At 37.2% G+C, this 21,266-nt stretch overlaps 1 protein-coding gene across 2 annotated transcripts in view; it reads left to right on the forward strand.

The window, feature by feature from the left end:
• Window positions 1-11,226, forward strand: part of YWHAQ (tyrosine 3-monooxygenase/tryptophan 5-monooxygenase activation protein theta) — a 31,509-nt gene extending 20,283 nt beyond the window's left edge. For both annotated transcript variants that reach the window (XM_040224947.1, XM_040224948.1), the window contains exons 3-6: window positions 6,402-6,525; window positions 8,306-8,469; window positions 9,101-9,196; window positions 10,143-11,226. In XM_040224947.1, coding sequence (XP_040080881.1) covers window positions 6,402-6,525; window positions 8,306-8,469; window positions 9,101-9,196; window positions 10,143-10,202 — 444 coding nt within the window. In that variant the 3' untranslated portion in view covers window positions 10,203-11,226. The remainder of the gene's footprint in view (window positions 1-6,401; window positions 6,526-8,305; window positions 8,470-9,100; window positions 9,197-10,142) is intronic.
• The last annotated feature ends 10,040 nt before the right edge of the window (window positions 11,227-21,266 follow it).

Here is a 21,266-nt window from a genome sequence, read left to right on the forward strand (position 1 = left end):
AACTTTGTTTCATCTTCCTATCTAGCACTTTAATATCTCCCTTCCTTCCTTTGGAACTTTGCTATAATTTTTTCTTCTATTTTATCTATTTCTGTTTAGCATTTTGATTATTTTTAGAAGGGAAAGTGCTTGGTCTCACTATATTGCCCAACCAGAAAGTTAGGTTTCTACCTATTTAAGGTGATGAGTTATAAATTTATTAAATACTTCATACAGGAGTGAGTGAGAGGGGGGTGTGTGTGTATCTTTCAATCTGATATGCTAGTATTCAGGTCACATTTAATATGTGTTATCATTTCATGTGGTCAGGTGGGCAGAACCTAAACACACATTCAGACTTATATTTCAGTTAAGTCTTCTGCTTGTACGTTTTGTTTGTGTTAGAATCAAACAGTCGTTAACTTATGGGTCAGAAGTGTTGGTAATATTATGTCTGATTTAATATAATTTATTGCTAGATATAATCTTGGAATACATGAAGTTATATGAGATACATCTGAAAAACAGACTTTTCATTAACATATATCTCCATGTAACAGTAAGGGAAAAAACTCATTGGGAAAATGTCAAAGGATTTAAACATACTATTTAAAGAAAACTGTAAATAAAATTATAGTAAGATTTTTTTCCTTATTAGATTGGAAAAGATAAAAAATGTTTGATAATACCCTGGGTTCAGAAGGATGCTGAGAAATTGGAACACTCAAACACATTGCTAGTGGGGATGTAAATTATAATTGCTTGAGGAAGGACACTTCAACATCTTTCTTCCAAGGATCAAGTGTACATTTGGTACATTGTTGGAAATATCACCAGATGGGAATCAACTTAATTGTTCATCAGAGTAGACTAAATAATTATGATATGCCCATATAGTAGGCATACACAGTGCTCTTCAGTGTTATTATATATTATAGAGTGAGACAGTTATAAACATGTGAGTAGGGAATGATCTCAGAGGAATTATTATATGGAAAAGGCAAGGTATAGAACAATGTACATAGTAGACCAACATGAGAATGGGAATGTATGTGGATTTAAAATGTATAAAATATTTGGAAGAATGTATAAGAAAATGATGGTGGTGGTTGCCTTGGGAGGGGAATAACTGTCTGTCTCAGGATCCAGGGAAAGGAGAGAGAGTTTATTTTTCACTTTTGAGTTTCAGGTGATGACATGTATTACATATTGTTTTAATGGAAACCAGAGTCTTACTTTGTGTGAAGATCCAAGTAAAGGAAGAAGAATCCTGTGAGGTTTAATTGGAATTCTGGATATATTAGTATGAGATCATGATTTTTCACACACACACACAAGTTTGCTGAAGGAGTTAAACAGGGACTTTTTAAAAAAATTTAGAATGCTGGTTAATTAATGATTGTACATTATTACTTTGATAAAAATAGAGAATTAGAAAAATTCAAGAAAAGCCCTGTGCCATTTTAAGCCCTGTACTATGTGTGACTTTTTTTGCTTTGCATTCATTTCATTACCATGTTGCTATGTCATGGTTAATGTTCATTTAACAAATAATGAATCTTACTGTGTGGTAGGCAATGTGCTAAATGTTTAACATATCGTATTTACAGAATTTTGTGAATGAAAAATATTAAGGAAACATTTTTATCTGGAAGTTGCTCTACTTAACAGGTTGCTCCTTTGATTTAGTACCTTAGAATTAGCATAGATTATTAAAACTAGAAAATACTTCTGTTATTTTGTAGAAAAAATTAAGGAACTTGTTCTAGATGGAAAACCAGATTTTTGGTTCAGTATTCATTCCACTGAGGTTCAGTTATAATTTATGATGAATATTGTGAAATTTGATTCCTTTTTAAAATGTACTTTTGGTATCTTGGGCAATTTTTTCTACTTTTTGTTTTAAGAAGATTTTTACCATCTTCAAGGGACTTTCTACCTGTTTGTACAGTCTGCCTTTTCCTATGACATGGGCCCTGTGCCTTGGAAATGTCCTCTTCCTCTATGCTTTCTGCCTGTTTATAAAATCCAATAGAATTTCCTGGATGAAATATGACTTCCTTCTTGAGTATTGAATTTTGCTTTGATTTTGGTCTCTTAGAGTTAAACCTAATAGAGTTTTTTTCTAGAGACTTAATTCTTCCTACTTGTCAGTGGTTCTTTATACTGTATATAATTCTTGAAGTAGGGATGTTATTAAAAAAAGCTTTAGATAAATGTTTAGATAAGTAGCTTAGATAAATGTTCCATTTGTTGAACAGTTATGTTGCTCTATATTAATTCTTTTCTTTGCTAATTTACTAATTGAATAACTTAAGGCCAAAGCCTTATCTCTGTTAGATATGCTCCATTGTTTATAGGGTGGTGCTTAGAATGCTAGCTTTATTTTCAGATTCTGGTCCCATCTAATTAATTATACGGCTTTGTGTAAGTTTCTTGATTCCTTGGTGATTTTATTCATTTGTAAAATTTATCATAATGGTTCTCTATATATAAATAACATATAGGAGTGGTTAAGATACAGCCTGGCACAGTTTAACATACTGTTTTAAACTTAAACACAGTTTAACATATTGAACACTTAAATATTTGTTGAATGAATAGTCTTTTGTGATAATGTGCTGATAAAAATATATAGTGACTAGTATATATACCCTGAAGTTAGAAATTGAACATATTAGTAGTGTTTTTATTTAATGAATTTCAGTAAGCTGATAGGAAATTGAAACTCCTTAGAACATTTTTTTATTTACTGTCAATTATTTTGTTTGTATTTTAAGATTCTTCATTGGTTATTTGCTTACTTAAAAAATCAGTTTGGTATATAAAGTATAAACTCTATAATGAGGAATATGTTTTGTTTTGTCTATAAAACAAATCACTTATAAGTAAATTTAAGATAAAAATATTTGTTGAATGCCACAGACTATTAACCACTGCAGCCTAATGAAGTACTTTGGAAAAGTTAATTGAAGTGATGGTTGGACTATTGTATGTAAAAATAATTCACTCCTAGAGATAGAATTAGTATTCGAGTTTGGTTATTCCTAACCTTTTCTCTAAGATATGGGGTTGAGGAATTAGTTACTGTACTAAATTTGCATCACTTATTTCTTGACAGTTTAATCGTCTTTATTGTTATTTCCATCCTATTTTTCTGAGATTAAGCTTATTCTAAGGTCTGTCAGTGTCTCCTGAAACGACTTCTATAATAATGACTTAAATTATTTCCTCTGACTTTTGCTCGTATTGAGTTTCTTTGGTCTAGAATGTTCTGTTTCTAGTACATCCTGTAATTTTGGGTAGTAAGTGCATTGACTTAGTCACATGTCTTTCAAAAAGGCATGTACATCTTGGTTCTGCCTCTTGGTCAAGTGACACTCAGCCCTGGAGGGAACCCCGATTTAGCTCTCCAAGCCTCCCAGGATCATAAAATTTGCTGGTTGAAGAGTTACAAAGGGCATTGCCTGTTTTATTGACAGAACAAATTAGTGGAAGGGACTTTTAAATACATTAATGTTAAAAATTGATTCACTTCCTCTCTACTGACTTTTTACCAATTACCTTATCTAGGAAGATTTTTTCATTCCAGGGAGCCACTTGTCATTTTCGTTTTTAACTGTCTAACCTGTATTGAGTCTTTTTTATAATTAATTTTTTTTTTTTTACAAAAAAATGTACATCTGTGCTATATACCATAAGTATTTTTAGCCTTTATTCTATGTGGTATTAATCATGACTAACTGGTATGCATAATATCTGATACAGCCATGATCATTTTGGTAAGACATGAAGCAGAATCCAGTGTCTTTTAATTGGGCTAAAAACTGCATGGCTACTGCTGACAGCACATGGAAAGACAGAGTTATTCTGTACCTGTTGTTTCCTTCACAGAGAGCTAGTGGCATCTGACAAAGAACCATGACCTGGCTGAACTCCAGGATGGAAGTAATGCACAAGTCACTTAATAAAAGCCAACACTGTAAATCGTACGTAATGGCTATATGCAAACTAGTGATCAAAGTTAATCATTTTAGAAGGGAAGAGTGTACAGTTCGCTTAATAAGTGGCTGTGTAACCACTAATGCAGTAGCTGTTTAGCAGCTTTCTGAATCCTTGGAAGGCCAGTGTGTCAGTAAGACAGTCCTCATGAGCACTCCCACATTGGCTCAAGTGATGGAGGGGTGATGAGAGCTAGAATCACGTTTCTCTCTCATCTCCCCACGTCCTCATTCAGTCAGGCTTTTCTGAGCCCCTGCTCCCACATTTCTGCCATACTTAGTCACAGGGATCTAGGTCTTAAATGTTCCTAGTAGCTTTCTTTTTTTCTTTTTCTGATTGTAAGTACTGTTTTTTCCAGAGCTGGCACTGTTTTGGAGATTCTCTGTGGAATCTCACTTGGAGAAAAAGAAGAGTGAGAGGCGCTTCATTTTACATTGTAGTTCCTTAGTTCAGATGCAAGCAGCGGTGTTGGTTCCCACAGTAGAAATATTGTGTTGGCGTTGTTTGATACTGCTTCTCAGAATCTACTTTTGGTTTACTTTTTTTTTTTTTTAATTAGGGGTGACTGAGTCAGTTTGAGATTTAGAAACTTAGAGAACTTTTTTGTGGCTGTCTTACCATTGCACCCCTGTCAAAAAAAACCCCCTAAATTCCAGTGTTCCACAGATGTAGTTTTAAAGTTAAAAGTCACCCATGATATGTAAAAATGGCATTCGAGGGATAAGTTACAGTACTAAGATTTTGTACAATTCTGGGAAAGAGTTTTTCCTCAAGTTTGTTTCAGTACTATTAAAATTGTATTAGTGATGTCCAGCAACAAAAAACTCTTATAACATGAGCCTTCAATTAAGAAGCAACATTTAGTTTCAGTTGACTTTAGTGTTTGGGTGTGGCCCTTCTGTTGCTTCGGCCTTGGCCCAGCAGCTTTCCAGATGTAAACCACACTTTTGATAGTTGCCACTTTTATAATGTATATGGTTCTGGGGCTTCATTAGGTAATTTAACTGTAATCCTAAATTTAACTTCCCTTGAGCTTCAGACCCTTTTAAAATATATTTTTTTAACCTAAACATATTTTTCATTAAAGGTTTAAAATGTTTTTATTTCCTTTAAGATAACATGCATATAATCACTGCATTTTGTTTAGGTGCTTTTTATTCAGATAAACAAGAAAGTTCTTGAGTTAAAGGTGTATTTTCTAAGCCATTTTTTACTTCTTCAGTGTCTATTTGTTGATTTTACTCCCCAAACAAATCTATGAGGTGTGTTACTCTTTTAAAATTTCTAAAATAATTTTATTCTCTATAATATTTTTTATTACAGAAAGATTTTTAAATTACTTAACATCAAGTAAAATTGATAGTCCAAGAAGGTATCTATCATGTTTGTTTTTTGTGACTTTTTAATACTCCTAGGGGCACCTTGTACAGATACCTCAGTTTGAGAGGCACTGGCTCATTGGATCAAGCGGACATTTCTTGGTACAAAATGAGGGGAAAAAAGACATACTTAAATATTAACCCAACTTAAAAAAATAGTTTCACATGACGGACATGACTCTCCTATTGCTCGAAACGTTTCTGGAGCTCTTCCTCTCAACCCCTGTACTCCTCCCCTTTTTGGATGAGCTCTAGTCTGCAGAGGACACTGAGTAGCCCTGATCTAGGCCATAACGACTTACTTTTTCTGGGACTGTAGTCTTCTGCATACTCGATGTCTTAAACATTTTATTTCCTCTCTCAAAAATGATTGCACATCCTTGTTTTCTAACTGCTGCATTCCCTCTGTAACTTCTTGACAAGTCAGACACCCTGTCTCCAGGGAAGCCTGTCTTAACAATGACCATCTGCAGTTGAGCGAGACATTCCCTCTGTGCTTCCATGGCCTCTTAAAGAGCTGCACTGTTAATGGTGTACTCACTTCTTTTTTTATTAGACTGTGGACTCTTGAGGGTAGGGACTTTATATCCCCTCGGGTCTAGTAGAGTGCCTAGCACCCAACAAGTATTGTGAAAGTCACTCAGTCGTGTCCAACTCTTTGCAGCCCCATGGACTGTAATTCTCCAGGCCAGAATACTGGAGTGGGTAGCCTTTCCCTTCTCCAGAGGATCTTCCCAACCCAGGGATCGAACCCAGGTCTCCCTTATTACAGGCGGATTCTTTACCAGCTGAGCCACAAAGGAAGCCCAAGTATCAGGAAATGCTTGCTTAAATGAATGGATGAGCAGACAGACAGGCTCTTTTAGTGTTTGATGTAATCTGGCTTTACCATTATGACTTCTTGTGATCCCGAAGCATTCAACTAATGACAACCACCTGACCCCTGCTTCCTAGCCATGCTTCCAGTCCAGGGTGGTATGGTGTGAATTACTGTGGCAGTTGTTTTTACTAGTGCCTAATGTTGTAACTTATTTCTTTCAGGAATTGTTGGATAAGTATTTAATAGCCAATGCAACTAATCCAGAGAGTAAGGTCTTCTATCTGAAAATGAAGGGAGATTACTTCCGGTACCTTGCTGAAGTTGCTTGTGGAGATGATCGGAAACGTAAGTGTATTCGGTTTATGGGTAAAGCTAAAATATAAAAGAAAGGGAGAATAAGTTTGTAATGTTATCTTGTGTTCTCAAAAATGAAAATATAGTCATGAATTTACATTTTGCTCTTTATGAAAAATTCATAAACTCTGATTATAATCTGATAAGATATTATTAAAAACAAACGTAATCTTTCAGGCTTTAGAATTTCATTCACCGTATTTTTAGCCCCCGAGTTCTTTACATATGCTTTGGGTGATTCTGTTATGTCATGTGGTCTTCAGCATCTTGTATGTTAAGATAACTAAAAATTACATACATACTATAAAACCAGGACGTTCTTCTGCTTGACACATTAATTTATTAACTCTACTGCCTGTTTTGAGGGCTCATAACATTGACTAATTACACATAACCAGATACAGAGGAGAAATGAGATGAGAGTATTAGTGCTGGTATATAATTTATCACAGAAAGCAGAGATATGGGGAAAAGAGGAACCAAATTTCCTAACTCGACTGTTAAAAAAGGCGAAGTGAATTTATTAGTAGTGAACCCAGTCTCTGGAGTATTGGTAGTTGAGTATACTGTAGTATGTTATGTATGTGCCTGCTGCTAAATTTACCAAGGAAGTTTTAGGTACAAGTATCACGTAACTTTTTTTTCCAATTAGTTTATTTTATTCCTAATTTTACTCCATCCAAAAAGGGCATGCCCCTGAAAATGGTAGTTATGGCCTCTTCTCTTTTCTACAAAGAGTTACTAAGTAAATGTGAGTTTTACTATCCCTTATATCAGTGTAATTGAAGATAGGAAGAGAAAACTTTTGTACTTTGTTGTAACAGAGTCTGTACACTTAAACTGTTGTGTTTACCAATGTATAATTTCTGTTGCCACAAAGATAAGCAAACTGGGATGTGACAGATGTTTGCACAGACTGAACATTTATAAATGTCAGCTCATCAAGGGATATCTTTGGAGACTGGGCCATAGCCCCAGAATTAACTGATCTAACCCTTGCTGGTTTATTGGGATTTTCTGGTCCTAAACATAGAACACTCCAGCAGTCTGGGACTTGTAAATAAGTCTATATTTACAGTCTGGAAACTGAGACACTTCAGTGCTCTCATTGCGCGCACCTCCTTGTGTGCCAGAGAGCAAGCTCCTTAGTTCAGTGTGAGGGCTATACTAGCTTTGTTTAGATCAGTAAATGTGCCATTTCAGAGGAGAAAATAAAGCACATATTCGGGCTCTTAAGGGATAACTTAATTTCTCTTAGGTCAGGCTTTTAGAGCTTGTAATGGGCGTGGTGGCCTCATTCAGAAAAGCTAACCTTTTCAAGATATGACGTCATCTTATTAGTGTTGGTAGTACTTCCTGAACATTTTTTTTTTTCAGGAAGGTGACATTTTTATTAGGCCATTCATCAAACTCAGATCAGATTGTGATTATATACTGGCACTTTGATATTGCTTTTCACATTAATATATCTTGAAACCAAGGATCAGTATTGTTTTTACAGATAAGTCACAAAAATAGAGGCTCTTTTGTTGTTGTTGTGTTGATGTTGTTTTAAACTAAGCTGAGTATTGGCAAGCAGCCTTATAAACTAGTGTTTTTTAATAACCTGGTACAAGATAATGTTTTGGATTTACTACTGTGGTTTCAAAAGAATGCTGCAGAGCGAAGACTGGTTCTACCAACTTAGTAGCATGTGTAAATAGTGTGACTGCATACTAGATGGGATATTTTCAGTGCCATGCTTTTTTATTTTGTTTTTTTCCCTTCATAGAAACGATAGATAATTCCCAAGGAGCTTACCAAGAGGCTTTCGATATAAGCAAGAAAGAGATGCAACCCACACACCCCATCCGGCTGGGGCTGGCTCTTAACTTTTCTGTGTTCTACTATGAAATCCTCAATAACCCAGAACTGGCCTGCACGCTGGCTAAAACGGTAAGACGTGCGTCCAGAAATACCGTCCTTAAGTTATTCGAGATAGCAAGCATGTTAATTTCTAGGCATTTTACTTGGATAGCCAGGTATGATTTCTCCTACATTTATTTGGTTATCTCCTCCTTTTTCTTACCATCATGAGACCTACCACTACTGTACTCTCCCAGCTTTGGTTGTATGCAGTAAGATCTGTCTAAAGAGCATATTGGTCAGAATAATCAAAAAAGTATGAAAGAAATGTAGAGGGTCGGAAAGTAATGCCTACCAGGTATGATTACTAGAATCTCTGCACTCCTCAAAGTGCTTTAAAATGGATGCATTCAGAGGGATTTTGGCAAATAAATACTAGCTCTTATTTGTAAGAAATATATTGGGCATAGCTACTGTGTTCTCTGTCCTATGAAAGAACTAAGAAATGCTTGTGTAATTAAGTATATATATCTTTATAAATTTCAAGTCATCAAAAATTCTTAACGTTGAGAATCTGAGAAAGTGATTTGAGTTTTGTTTTTAATGGATAACAGAAAGTAAGGTGGCTGTTCATATATTACATAAAAATGGTCTGTGATCGTAGAGTATCAGTTTGTGTTGATGTTGAGTATTGTTCATCATGGATATTGATATTTGTCAGGCTTTTGATGAGGCTATTGCAGAACTCGACACACTGAATGAAGACTCGTACAAAGACAGCACCCTCATCATGCAGCTGCTGAGAGACAACCTCACAGTGAGCGTCCCCTTCTTCTTATTTGCATTTCCTGTTTAGGGACAAAAGTGTCAATATCTATTCAGGCTCTCTGTCTTCCGGGGAAGCTACAATAGAACTACACCTAGTCTTAGAAAACAGATGTATAAAAATTACACAGAAATGTTAAATACACATTAGTATTTTGTATAGGACAACTCTTTTGTAGGCAGATTTTGTAGGCAGTTGAATAGGCATTTTATCAAGACCTTCCTGAGAAAATACAGTAAGATTTTAGGGACTCATAATATTAACATTATTGTTACACTGGTATGAAGATGTTGATAAATTATGTTAATATGGAATTTGTTTTAATTTGTTTTTTTTTTCTTTAGTTTTTCACCCTACCTCTTGTATAGAAAGGGCATCAAGGAAAAAGTGATGGAGAAAAAAGTACAGGTTGAGTTTTACTTAACTTCTGTAGGTTCAAGAAAATTTGGTATGTCAACATCTTAGACAAAAGTGTGGAAGAAGGAATTCACCTTTTAATATAAATGTAGTTCTCCTGTGGCCCCTCCCCTTGCCACAGTTTTGATGCTTTTTCTTCTGCTAGAAAAATTTTTTGGCCTTATTACTCTCATAAATTATATTTCAGTAATGCTTTTTAAGAATAGCATTGAGCTGTCAGGAATTGAAAGAGCATTAAATTCTAAGGATGTTAGTTACCTTCTTTTTGACTGATACTACAGTAAGCTTTAAAAATGTACTCGTATATCACTTTGCAAATATACAGTGAAAGGTCTCCTAGAATACACTTTGGGAAGAGTTGATGATATTGGGGATTTTGAGAAATATAACTTCCAATCTTAGTCATAGTCTCTATTTGAATAATTTACTGCTCTCACAATTACATTTTAATAATTGGACCTGAAATAATTGTCACCTAGAAATAGTGACTTAATGTGATTTTTTTTTTTTTCCTTTCCAGTTATGGACATCAGACAGTGCAGGAGAAGAATGTGATGCGGCAGAAGGGGCAGAAAACTGAGTGCATACAGGGTGTCATCTTTCTTCCCCTTGAAACCTTTTTACTCATCTCCATTCCTTACTCCATTTGGATTTCCTATAGCAAAGAAACCCATTCATGTGTATGGAATCAACTGTTTATAGTCTTTTCACACTGCAGCTTTGGGAAAACTCCATTCCTTGATTTGTGTTTGTCTTAGCCTTCCTGGTGTGCAGTTACTGCTGTAGAAAAGTATTAATAGCTTCATTTCATACAAACATAAGTAACTTCCAAACACTTACGTAGAAGACTAAAAATGTATCTGGTATTTAAGTAATCTGAACCAGTTCTGCAAGTGACTGTGTTTTGTATTACTGTGAAGATATGAAAATGTAGCTAATTACAATTTAAAGAGTGTTCTACATAACTTCTTAATTTCTACATTCCCTCCCTTACTCTTCTTCAGAGATTTCCTTTCAGTAAGCAACTTTTCCATCCTCTTAATGTATTCCTTTTTAGTAGGAATCCAGAAGTATTAGGTTGAATGGAAAAGCATTCTACATTTTGGGGCTGGGGGATCACAGATTTAAATGCCTCCTGTATCATATGTGATGGAGGTCTTGTGTATCTGTGACAACAGGGAGTTTCCTTATTCACTCTTCATTTGCTGCTGTTTAAGTTGACAACTTCCCTTCCCAATAAAAACTCACTTACACCTCCTGCCTTTGTAGTTCTGGTATTCACTTTACTATGTAATAGAAGTAGCATGTTGCTGCCAGAATACAACCATTGCTTTTGGCAAATTAAAGTGCATGTCATTTCTTAATACACTAGAAAGGGGGGAAAAAAGCACACAGTCCAGTCTAAAACATTAGTACTTTTCCATGCAGATTTGTGCACATGTGAGAGGGTGTCCAGTTTGTCTAGTGATTGTTATTTAGAGAGTTGGACCACTATTGTATGTTGCTAATCATTGACTGTAGTCCCAAAAAAGCCTTGTGAAAATGTTATGCCCTATGTAACAGCAGAGTAACATAAAATAAAATTACATTTTATAAACCATTTACTCTGGCTTTGTAACAGTTGCATATTCACATTTAAGGGACAGATGAGTGTACTGCCTTCTGAAGTTTGTTACTGCTTCCCTTTTTGCTTCTGTGAAATGGAGTGGTGCTGCCCGGTTTTCTGTGTTGTGATCACTTGTCTCGGGGAGCTTGGACCTGTGTAAAGCTGGATTGTATTTCTTCTGAGTTGGTGTTTTACCTCAGATCTGTTTTGTGGACACTCACTCTCTTCCTTAGATGTAAATGTAAGGATATTAGTGAACTGTTAAATAAAGTGGGCATTTTAAAACAAGACAAGTTAAAATTAAGTGATTGTGAGTGCCTTGGCTGGTGTTAGAATTATGCTGCAGTGGATATTCCAGCAGAATGTTAAAAGCTTAAGAGTACCTTTAGTTTTCAAATGATTCTCTTTTTAAACAGTTATACTGTTGATGAATTCCAAATAATTCTGGTTTTATAATATTACCATGGCTATTATACTAGTCTGTCTTGAGTACTGGCCTGAGAATTTAAAGTCAGGAAATAATCTGTGACTATGAAACAAGGTTTCATTTACCCTTGATTTGTTTTCTGAGGGAAAATGAAAAGACAGAATTGAATAGGACAGTTATCAGTCCTAACCAAGTTGTAAGTACTAAATAAAGTAATCACTCCACTACTTTAGTGAGTTATGAAAGTACCTTCCTTCTTAAAGAGCAGCTTAGTCCCAGGTTATCTCCTTGCTGCAGAAGAAGTGAACATCTTTAAGAGTGGGCCCAGGCAATGGTATTACTTCCAGATGTGTAGAGAATATTTATAGAATACTGCAGAGAACTCAGTTGGTGTAGAGGAAGGGTTTGAAAGCCATGTTTGAGCTTTCTTAACTTTGATAATTACTTTCTGAGATAGTTCAGAAAATCTAAATGTTACATCTATTTTGTAGTTAGAATTTTTCTTTTTATTTATCTGTTTGGCCACGCTGCGTGGCATGCAGGAATCTTAGTTCACTGACCAGGGTTCACCTCTGCACCTGGTGCAGGGGAAGCTCAGAGTCCTAATCACTGGACTGCCAGGGTATTCCCCAGTACTTAGAACTTTTTAATTGACAGTTTTCCCTTTAAAATGTCACTTAGGTTTTAATAACTGGAAATAATAAAGGGGGGATTACATATTAATGCTGATTATCCAGAATCGAAGCATTAGGGATTTCTCTTCCAACATTCAGCCGTGATTATTAGAGCTTAGATTGGGAAAGAACAGTACTTTTTTGGGATGGGATTGGTAGACTACATTCATGTCTACGAGTTTATGAGTAGAGAGTGTTAGTTTTTTAAAAACCATAAAAAGTAGGGAAGCCCATGTAAAGTGTAAAAATTCTAATAAGAGTAAAACAATTTGAGAAGATCAGAACTCTAGTCACTTAAATAGATTGATTTTTTTTGTTGTTCTGTTTTTAATGGAGTTAACCTTTCAAAAATATTTTAGGGCCTATTTTAAGCGCAAATGTGATCAGTTCAGTTGCACAGTCATGCCCAACTCTTTGCAACCCCATGGACTGCAAGCACACAAGGCCTCCCTGTCCGTCACCAACTCCCGGAGTTCACTCAGACTCCTGTCCATAGAGTCAGTGATGCCATCCAACCATCTCATCCTCTGTCGTCCCCTTCTCCTCCTGCCTTCAATCTTACCCAACATTAGGGTCTTCAAATGAGTCAGCTCTTTGCATCAGATGGCCAAAATATTGAGTTTCAGCTTCAACATCAGTTCTTCCAATGAACACCCAGGACTGATTTCTTTCAGGATGGACTGGTTGGATCTCCTTGCAGTCCAAGGGACTCTCAAGAGTCTTCTCCAACATCACAGTTCAAAAGCATCAATTCTTTGGCACTCAGCTTTCTTTATAGTCCAGCTCTCACATCCGTACATGACTACTGGGAGAACCATAGCTTTAACTAGACGGACCTTTGTTGGCAAAGTAATGTCTCGGCTTTTTAATATGCTGTCTAGGTTGGTCATATCTTTTCTTCTAAGGAGCAAGTGTCTTAATTTCACGTGTGCAGTCACCATCTGCAGTGATTTTGGAGCCCCCCAAAATAAAGTCTGTCACTGTTTCTACTGTTTACCCATCTATCTGCCATGAGGTGATGGGACTGGATGCCATGATCTTAGTTTTCTGAATGTTCAGCTTTAAGCCAACTTTTTCACTCTCTTTCACTTTGATCAAGAGGTTCTTTAGTTCTTTGCTTTCTGCCATATGTGTGTCATTTGCATATCTGAGGTTATTGATATTTCTACTGGCAATCTTGATTCCAGCTTGTGCTTCATCCCGCCCAGCATTTCTCATGATGTACTCTGCATATAAGTTAAATAAACAGGGTGACAAAGTACAGCCTTGATGTACTCCTTTCCAGATTTGGAACCAGTCTATTCTGTGTCCAGTTCTGTTGCTTCTTGACCTGCATACAGATTTCTCAAGAGGCAGGTCAGGTGGTATGGTATTCCTGTCTCTCAGAATTTTCCACAGTTGTGGTGATCCACACAGTCAAAGTCTTTGGCATAGTCAAAAGCAGAATTAGACATTTTTGGGAACTCTCTTCCTTTTTTGATGATCCAACAGATGTTGGCAATTTGATCACTGATTCTCCTGCCTTTTCTAAATCCAGCTTGAACAACTGGAAGTTCACAGTTCACATACTGTTGAAGCCTGACTTGGAGAATTTTGAGCATTACTTTACTAGCGTGTGAGATGAGTGCAATTGTGCAATAGTTTGACATTCTTTGGCATTGCCTTTCTTTGGGATTGGAATGAAAACTGACCTTTTCCAGTCCTGTGGCCACTGCTGAGTTTTCCAGATTTGCTGACATATTGAGTGCAACACTTTCACAGCATCATCTTTTAGGATTTGAAATAGTTCAACAAGAATTCCATCACCTCCACTAGCTTTGTTCGTAGTGATGCTTCCTAAGGCTCACTTGACTTCACATTCCAGGATGTCTGGCTCTAGGTGAGTGATCACACCATTGTGATTATCTGGGTCGTGAAGATCTTTTTTGTACAGTTCTGTGTATTCTTGCCATGTCTTGTTAATATCTTCTGCTTCAGTTAGGTCCATACCATTTCTGTCCTTTATTGAGCCCATCTTTGCATGAAGTGTTCCCTTGGTATCTCAATTTTTCTTGCAGAAATCTCCAATCTTTCCCATTCTATTATTTTCCTCTATTTCTTTGCATTGATCGCTGAGGAAGGCTTTCTTATCTCTCCTTGCTATTCTTTGGAACTCTGCATTCAAATGGGTATATTTTTCCTTTTCTTTTGTCTTTCGGCTTCTCTTCTTTTCATAGCTATTTGTAAGGCTTCCTCAGACAACCCATTTTGCCTTTTTGCATTTCTTTTTCTTGGGAATGGTCTTGATAACTGCCTCCTATACAGTGTCGCGAACCTCTGTCCATAGTTCTTCAGGTACTCTTATCAGATCTAATCCCTTGACTCTATTTCTTAATTCCACTGTATAATTGTAAGGGATTTGATTTAGGTCATACCTGAATGGTCTAGTGGTTTCCCCTACTTTCTTCAATTTAAGTCTGAATTTGGCAATAAGCAGTTCATGATCTGAGCCACAGTCAGCTTCTGGTCTTGTTTTTGCTGACTGTGTAGAGCTTCTCCATCTTTGGCTGCAAACAATATAATCAATCTGATTTCAGTATTGACCATCTGGTGATGTCCATGTGTAGAGTCTTCTCTTGTGTTGCTGGAAGAAGGTGTTTGCTATGACCAGTGCGTTCTCTTGTCAGAACTCTCTATTAGCCTTTGCTTTGCTTCATTCTGTACTCCAAGGCCAAATTTGCCTGTCCTCCAGGTATTCCTTGACTTCCCACTTTTGCATTCTAGTCCCCCATAATGGAAAGGGCATCTTTTTTGGGCATTAGTTCTAGAAGATCTTGTAGGGCTTCATAGAACCATTCTACTTCAGCTTCTTCAGCATAACTGGTTGGGGCATAGACTTGGATTACGGTGATATTGAATGGTTTGCCTTGAAAACGAATGTGATAATTTTTGTTAAGCTCCTAATATGAGCCAGGTTTTATTTGTACTGATTATAGATAGGTGTTGTCTGATACATACAAGCCTAACACTTAAACTCCTCATTCTTATGGTTTAGGAAGACATCTACTTTACAGTGATTAAGGCAATTATGTTGTCTGTTTTATTCTGCCATGTATCATCTTCCCTTGTATAATTTGTGTTTTACCAGCTTTGCAAGAGGACAGTTAACCATGTATGAATATCTTATACATTGCTGTTGAGTTTTGAGGCCATCACGGTTAAGTATCAATATAAACAACCTGCCACAATAACGTTTTTGATCCATTCAACAGGTGCTTAAGAAACCTGTAGTACCTGAAGATGAGTCCAGACCATCATGAAGTCCATTCACAGCAGACTTGCCACTTACTGCTTAGCCACATTTACTTACAAAGGCCTCAGACCTGATGCTTAAAGGGAGTAAGTAATAATAAATAGTCAAGGGGAGAAGCTGGAGACTGAACCATCGTCAGTTTATAGCACCTTGGGCATGGCCATAAATGGTCTGGCCCTTTTGTTTTAGTTACAGGGAATCTGCATTGATTGAAATCATTCTGGTGCAGGGTCGTGTACCTTCATATTTAATCCTCTCAGCTGCCCTGCCAAATAAATTTCCCTTTGACCAATGGGACATCTGATCAGAAAAAAAATGAAATTATTTGTCCAAAGTTATGTGTCTTAAATGGCAGAACTATAGTTTGAAATCAGACCAAATTCATTTCTGTGCCACTGTTGCCAGCTGTGGGTGCTTCTACTTGTTTACTGTGGCAGATAAGTCGAATTAGTTTCTCCTGTATTTGGAGGATTTGTTATTTTAACTCTTGCCCAACTTACCCCTTAATCTGTCAGCTTTGCCTTTGAGGGAAACCTTAAAACCAGCTCAAGCAATATTAGGACATTCTGAACCTAACCAATGGTTATGGAAACAAGTCCAAAAAAATCAACTGACTTTCCCAAGATCCCAGCTAATGTCTGACCTGAAACTAGACCAAAGTAGACAAAAACAGGTGAAAATAGCTCCAGATTCACAGTAGTTCTCTACTGCGTAAAGTGAAAAGAATTTTCAATGAAAATTGTTTCTTTTGCCATTCAAATTTAGAAATTGAAGGCTTTAGTTTATATTTCATAAGTCTTTTTAAAAGGTGTGAGCCATCTAATGATTTTCAGAAAGTAAGGGAAAAAATAATGTTTATTACCAAGCATTTCGTGTGGTTCACGTTGAAGGCTCTTGTATAATCAATGTTAATCATATACCTAATGCTGTAGTGTGGCAGTAAGGCCATTGGCAGGGCTCTATCCCAGGGTCCCCACTGGCAGCTGCATGTAATCTTGGGTGACCGTATTGAGAGCCGGACTTACTCATCTTCCCGGGTTATGTTTTTAAGTATCTTCACAAATTCAACTCAGTTTCATAAAATTTGGGGGGTAGATTTCTCTCCTGATTTTTGAATGAGGAAACTGAGGCACGGAAGCTAAAGACATGCTCTAGGACTTGAGTCTCATAGCTGAGTGAGTATTTGTATCAGGATTCAAACTTGGGTAATCTACCTGAAAGTTGGTATACTTGCTACTGTGTTAATGTTGCCCTTTTTTGAGATTAAAACTGGGATAGTTTTTTTAAACTTAAGATATGACCAATTACTGGACAGTGGAAACCTAGTGGGTCACAGCCAGCCCCTCCCCTTTTTTAAACAGAAATAGGGGCATGTTAATAAGGGTAATAGTTTGTGAAATCATTTTCAATTTATGTGAACAGTGGGTTGTGATGTAAAATTGATTTCAACTGAATTTAAGAATGGTTTCTTCTAGATGAGCTTAAAGGTTTCTTGACAAGATTCATGTCCTAGGATTGCAAGTTGCTCATAGTTTTACTGTGGTTAATGGTGTCAGAGTTTTAATGGTGGCACTGCTGGGTCCCTTCCACTAAACAGTATTGTGATAATGGCATACTTTCTACTTGAGATTGTGCTGAGTAGTGAGTCCCTTGATGCCCTTTTAAAGAAAAAAAAGGAGATTCCTTTTGAGAGTGATACTTTTATTCCATTTGCTGGAGGGATTCTGTAAAGATTAATTCTTTTGTCTTTTTGTTGTCCTCAGACACTGATTCTGCGACATATTGCAGCCTTGGCCTAAGACCATCGAGGAGGTACTTAAACCACTAGCAAAGAGGCTTATTAAGGGGTTTCTTGAGACATGAATTATTAAATGGATTTGAAACTGGGTTGAGTCCCAAGTAAAAATCAGTACAATAGGCCTTACTACTCTAGGCTCTTAAGTTCTTTTAATTGAGCTGAAATACAGTTCTGTGAGGAGTATCTGAGGTTCTTATCCTAGTGCCTATCCAAAAAGTTGTGTAATGACTGTAATTTGAACTAAAGACTTAGGAATTTTCTTACTAATTTAGACAAATAAACTTACATACTGTAGACTGATGTGTTTGGGATGCCGTGCTGTGGCACGCTGATTAGTTCTCTCTCGGGTGTTCACTTTGCTCCTGGCTGTGATGGTCTGTGCCCCTGAGGTTAGTGTCCACTGTCGCCTAGGCTATTGGGAAATGCCCTGATATAGTTATTAATAGTAGAAATTTGCCTGTATATACAGGATCACAGTTTTTCATTTTGTGGCAGCAGAAAACCAGAAAAGGTTTGTTGAAAACCAGTTTAACTTAGAATACACTAAGAAAACTTAGTGGTTTTCTTTCCACTGTGGAAATATAGGGGAGCTAAACCCACTCAGTGAGGCTCAGGTTAACCTCATTTCTGAGGACGTGTGTATACATGAGGAATTGGCATTTATTGAAAAAAATACCTCATTTTGTGAGTGCCACTCCACACCATCTGACTTTAACTTGGGCCCATGAAGGAGATCAGACTGCCAGGTTTTTTGCCCATTTGGAATTAGTGCTGAGACCTGTAGATCTTTAGACATGGCCCTGAGCATCTAAACAGCCATTCTCTGTAACAGGTGGTGTTCTTTAAGCTGTTCTGGAATTTAGAACCTTGGAGGATTCACTGGAAAGATTTCTGAAGACTGTTGTTTTCTGAGACTGAAGCAATACCACCACCTAGGAGCATAAGTGGGGCAAGATTACTTGTTGATTCATGTGAGAGATATGTGATCTGTCAGAAAGAGATCTAGCTTACATGGTCATTCTTTTACTCACTCGTTTAACTTGCAGCTTTGCTACTTTTTTAGTTGTAGGCCTCATCTCTCAGCTTCAGTTTTCTTGCCTATGAAAGATAGACACCTTCCCTGCCTTTGAGCCAGTACATGAAAATATTTCTAGGTGTAAATATTTGTGGGATGCATAGATGAGGACTACTTTGATATAGTAGCAAGACAGCCTGATTTGAGAATTGGAAAGTTCTATTAAGGTGAAACCAGTCTTGTGGAAGAGAAAACCATCCACACTTGGAGCAGACGTATTGCTCTAGATTTTCAAGGATATGGTAGACACAAAAGGAAAATGACAATGTAACTTGGGAATGCAAATTAAAAAAAAAAAAACTGTTAAGCATTGGTTTTGCTTCTAATTAGCATTCTCTGATGGAACAGCTGGGGAAAGTTCATTTTGTTGAAATAGGTAGAGAATAAAGACCCAGAGAACAAGTACCAAGAAGAAATGCCTTTGTTTCTCAAGAGTTAACTGTGGTAAGTGATTGTAATGCCTCAAGGCCATAATTGTCGAACTTTAGCATGCACCGTGATCACCTGGAGGGCTCACTGCAACAGGTTTTGATTCAGTAGGTTTGAGGTAGGGCCCATAGATAATGTGCTTTTCTAATAAGTTCCTAGGCCATGCTGATGGTGATGCTTAGGATTTGGTTCTTAGGAAACCATGGCTTTAAGGAAGCGTGGACAATAAGGCCAAAGTAAAAGGTTAGGTGATTTTCACAGCAGGGGAATAAAAAGGAGTCACTTTCGAATCTAGCAGCACACTTGAGAGTTGTGCCCACCTGAGGCTAATGAATGAGGGCCTTCCTCTCAGCAACTGAAATTGTTGGGTTGATAGGCAGACGAGCACAGGAGGTTCTGTTTCACTCTGCCTTGACCCTTGCAGTCATACCCATGTTAATGGTTTTTGTATTAAAGTAAAAATGCAGTTATAGTCTAGTACTGAGCAAGCAGATTGTGTGATTTGACAGGCTGCTGAGAGGGTGACTTAGAACTGATCCTGAAGGTGTTAGGTAACAGGATCTATCTGGGTGATAGACATGCGGTTAGAGGTCTGTGTTCAGAATTAATGGGAGATTAGTGTTGGGAGATTGAGGCAGGAAGCCAGGGATGTATAACATCTCAACCATGGGCCGGAAGCCTAGAAATTTGTTAGGGCCTCATGTGAGCTGATCAGTGGCTCTGTGGGTCATGAGAGTCAAACTAGAGGCCCGATATTTTTCTTGCGGGGTAGAACAGTTGAGTTCCTTCTGTGTTTATTCTATTAATCCCTCTAGTTCTTAAATTGTTGATTCAAGGCAAAAGTAAAGTTTGAATGAGCTTTCTCTCTCAAAGATAAAATGGGAAAAGTAGTATGTAGGCATTTACTGTTGCGTTGTGTTGACGTATTTCATTTGTAAGGTGCAGGGCCATAGCTATCGATTAGAATGCTTATTTCAGACCAAACCACAAGTGTTTCTTGCAGGGTAACGGGTATTCTGAGTTTAGCTCTGCAAATTTTGCTTAAACTTTTACTAGATCAGATAATGAAAGGAATAATGTTTCAAAGAAGTGATTCAAGTTGTTGCTGACCTAGTATATTTCCAATCCTGTATTTGGCAACAAAGGCTCTGAAGACATACAGAGCTGGCCTCACTCATGTCAGGTTTGTAATCTGACGAGACATGCATAATGAACATATGAAGCACCAGACATACCAAAACAGAGTGCCTGTTCCATGCAGCAGCTCAGTCAACCCCAGTGGATGAAATGTGTGTGGTGTGTTGCATTTCGGAGTGGGAGGAGAGCACAGTGTGGAGAGATGTGGGGAAAGGAGGGTGATGCAAATAGCCATGCTGTCTAGGATCTTTTGGTACCACCTGCTGATACGGATCACGCCTGAAGTTACGTCAGATTTCCTATAGTTGCTTGTTGTGAAGGAAGTAAAGTCAGATGACTCTGGATTTGAATCTTGCCTCCACCACTTTGTAGCCATGTGACCTTGGGAATAATGCTGGAAAATAAAGTAGAATAGGGATAATGCTTCAGAGGATTTTTAGAGGAGTCAGTGCAGTAATTTATGCCTCCTGTGTGTAGTAACTATTAACATCTGATGATGATATGCCATGCATTATGCCAGGTGAACAGAACAGACAAGGGCCTGATCCAGGCAGTAATAGGAACCTAACAGATGTCTACCTTAGTGTTTCACGTTGCTATATCATTTTGCCTTTGTTGTTCAGTTGCGACCCCATGGACTGCTGCACACCAGACTTCTCTGTCCTTCACCATCTCCTGAAACTTGCTCAATGATCATTGAGTCAGTGATGCCATCCAACCATCTTGTCCTCTGTCATCCCCATTTTGCTTTAATTCTTTATTATTAAATAAAATTACTTAAGTGTTTTAAAGCAAATAACAGGCATTATGTCTTTTCACTATACAAATTTAAGTGTATATCTCTTAAGAAACATAGTATTTCCTTTCATAATAACAATGATCGCACCTAACAAAACTACATTCATTGTTTCGCATCATTTATTATTCAGTTCATATTTATATTTCCCCAATTGTCTCAAAAAATATTTGTAGTGATTTGTTGCCGTCTAGGTTCAAAAAGGGTCTACACATTGTGTTTGTTTGCAGGGGGTCTTTTCTTTCTTAATGCAGAGCACGCTTCTCTTTTTTGAGGGGTTGGGAGCATCATCTTGTGCTGAAGTCAGGTTCTGTTAGATGTCCCCATTTTGAACTTGTCTCTTGCTTCCTGTGGTTTTACGTAGCAGGTCCCTGCGTTCTATCCATATCTCCCTTTGCTGCTTGTAGTTT

This window comes from Oryx dammah, unplaced genomic scaffold, assembly GCF_014754425.2.
Source record: "Oryx dammah isolate SB20612 unplaced genomic scaffold, SCBI_Odam_1.1 HiC_scaffold_25, whole genome shotgun sequence".
Lineage (NCBI taxonomy): Eukaryota > Metazoa > Chordata > Mammalia > Artiodactyla > Bovidae > Oryx > Oryx dammah.